Genomic DNA, 2,273 nt, shown 5'->3' with positions numbered 1-2,273 from the left:
AAAAATAACATCAATTTCACCCCCCCAACCCCCCCCCCTCAACACAGACCCACCAACTATGGAGTCTAGTTGACCATTTAAGGAAGATGTAAACTTCATGGATCCTTCAGCTCCTGTCCAGAACCACCAACTGATCCCTTCATCTCTGATCCGAAGGCTACAGCTTCTTAAGGTCAGGCATCCTGTGGGACCACAGACACGCTTCCTGTTGGATTCTTTGAAGAGCAGGATGTAAAACTGCAGCAGCGCCTCGGGCGTCAGCCTTTACGCTTTAAAGAAAACATTTAAAGAACTTGGCTGCAACGAGCCGAACCGGTGGCGCTCCTCAACATCTCCAAGTCTCTGAACTCCTGGAGGTCAGAGCCAGCGGGTTGTGGGATTAAGTTTCTGACAGTTATGCTTATGCATCATCTGTCCTATGAAAACATGTTTACCTTTAGCAGAGAAGGCGCTTCTGGAACAGAAAGTTTTTCTTAACAAACAAAAACTGCAGGAAGAAAACCAGTGAAAGCAGCAGCATCGCTTTCCTCTAACGCTAACAAACACTCCAGCTTCCTGTAAAGTGCTGCAATCACTTCAACATTCACAGCGTAATCAGCACATTCAGCAGCATCTCCATCCACAGCAGCACAAGTATCTGTTTGTCACCAACATCTTCTGCTTCTCTGCAGAACAAATCAGTTTCAAGTGTCTGTTGTGATGAGCAGAATAAAGAGGAGAAGCATCCAGCATCGTCTCAGACCAACAACCAGGAGCCAAACATCCACACTGCAGATGAACTGGGCTTACCTTCCTGCACCGCCTGGAAAGGGTTGTTGGGCTCGATGAGTTTGATGGAATGAGTGATCTTCTCGCTGTGGAGGATGTCGTCGCTCAGACTGAGGTCTGACACGGCCAGCTGAAACACCTCATCGTCTCGCACCGCGTTCTCTTCAAATATCGCACCTGGTGGAATGAAGCAGAAGGAAAAATCAATCAGCAGTCTGAAAAAACTACTACATGATAGGAGGGTGGAGTTTTGTTGTCGAACGCAGAAACATGAATAATCAGAGGCCCTGGAGTCTATCCATCACATCCTCCTTATGAGGAGACAACAGGAAAGGAAGCAGCAAAGAAAGACCAACCCAAACACCAGGAGGCGCTAGCGGGCGCTGCACAGATAGAGATGGTTGAAAATTAAACTTCAGTCAAATGTTGTTAAACTAGAGTAAAACAATCTGCAGTAATGGTGGACTGCATGAAACGCCGCTCTGCCGTCCAATAGAAGCAGAGCAGAGGAGGTCGTGCTTTAAGCGATAAACAATCACTAAGAGTTTCCAGTTCAGTCTAATCGTAAACAGAGATTCAGCCTAAGGTTCATGAATTCCAGCTTAATTACAATAAACTGTTCATTAAAGCAGCCGGAAAAACATAGGTTTTCTATCCAAGGAATTAATCCAGTTGCTTTAATCCCACCGAGTAAAAACTGGTTGAAAAGACGAGATGGTTTATGTCGAAACGACGTCTGAATCTGGATGAAAAGTGAACGGAGAAAAGACGAAACTATCAGATCGTTGAAAAGACGTTGAAAATTGTAACGTCTATTATTGGAATAAAGTTGGACAAAATCAGCAACTGCTTTCACCTAGCGTTCACCTAGCGTCATGGCAACAGCCGAAAGATAAACTCCTCCTAACATCAGGAAACTTTCACTGACTCAGCAAAGCTTTGGGATCAGAGGAGAGAAGATTCAGCAGCAGTGATGCAGGACGACTCGTTAAAAAGGACTAAAGGTCAGACGGTCCTTTGAAAGATGCATCTAAAACAGGAAAACCTTTGAACCAAACTCAAACAGTCTGAGCTAAACAGGAGCTGAGGTCTAAAGATAGAAATGATGACTCAGCATGGAGTTATTTCATGAAATCAGCCAATCAGCTTCAGAGTTCAGAGGGTTGGCCTGCAGTCCTGCAGAGGCTGCAGCTTCAGGCGTCAAACTCTGCAGCAGGTGACAGGAAGCATAAACCAGAGAGCTTCCTGCTTCACAGGAGCTTCTGTTTTACCAAAGACCAGAGCAAAGATTCACTCATTCACTCATTCATTCATTCATTCATTCATTCATTCATTCACCAGACAACCTGATTTCCTCAACTTTGGGTTAGTTTCACATATAATGAGGGGGCGTTTAATTAAATAAATGATCTCAGGAGCAACAAGCTGTGTCCTTCAGGGTCCTGCTGGCCGTCCAGCTTCCAGGCTTGATGGATCAATTAGTGCGTCTGGAAACTTCAGGCTCG

The 2,273-nt window shown here is 45.2% G+C and overlaps 1 protein-coding gene across 1 annotated transcript in view; it reads right to left on the bottom strand.

The window, feature by feature from the left end:
• Positions 1-1,645, bottom strand: part of LOC107094971 (glutamate receptor ionotropic, delta-1-like) — a gene marked incomplete at its 3' end in the record, with an annotated part of 329,801 nt that extends 328,156 nt beyond the window's left edge. Inside the window, exons 1-2 of the mRNA XM_015390908.1 lie at positions 1,636-1,645; positions 790-945 (exon numbers count right to left, since the gene is read on the bottom strand). Of these exons, the coding sequence (XP_015246394.1) occupies positions 790-945; positions 1,636-1,645 (166 nt within the window). The remainder of the gene's footprint in view (positions 1-789; positions 946-1,635) is intronic.
• Between the last annotated feature and the right edge of the window lie 628 nt (positions 1,646-2,273).

This window comes from Cyprinodon variegatus, unplaced genomic scaffold (genome assembly GCF_000732505.1).
Source record: "Cyprinodon variegatus isolate N-32 unplaced genomic scaffold, C_variegatus-1.0 Scaffold517, whole genome shotgun sequence".
NCBI classification, from domain to species: domain Eukaryota; kingdom Metazoa; phylum Chordata; class Actinopteri; order Cyprinodontiformes; family Cyprinodontidae; genus Cyprinodon; species Cyprinodon variegatus.
The sequence above is the reverse complement of the archived record's forward strand: the minus strand, read 5'-3'. Positions and strand labels throughout refer to the sequence as shown.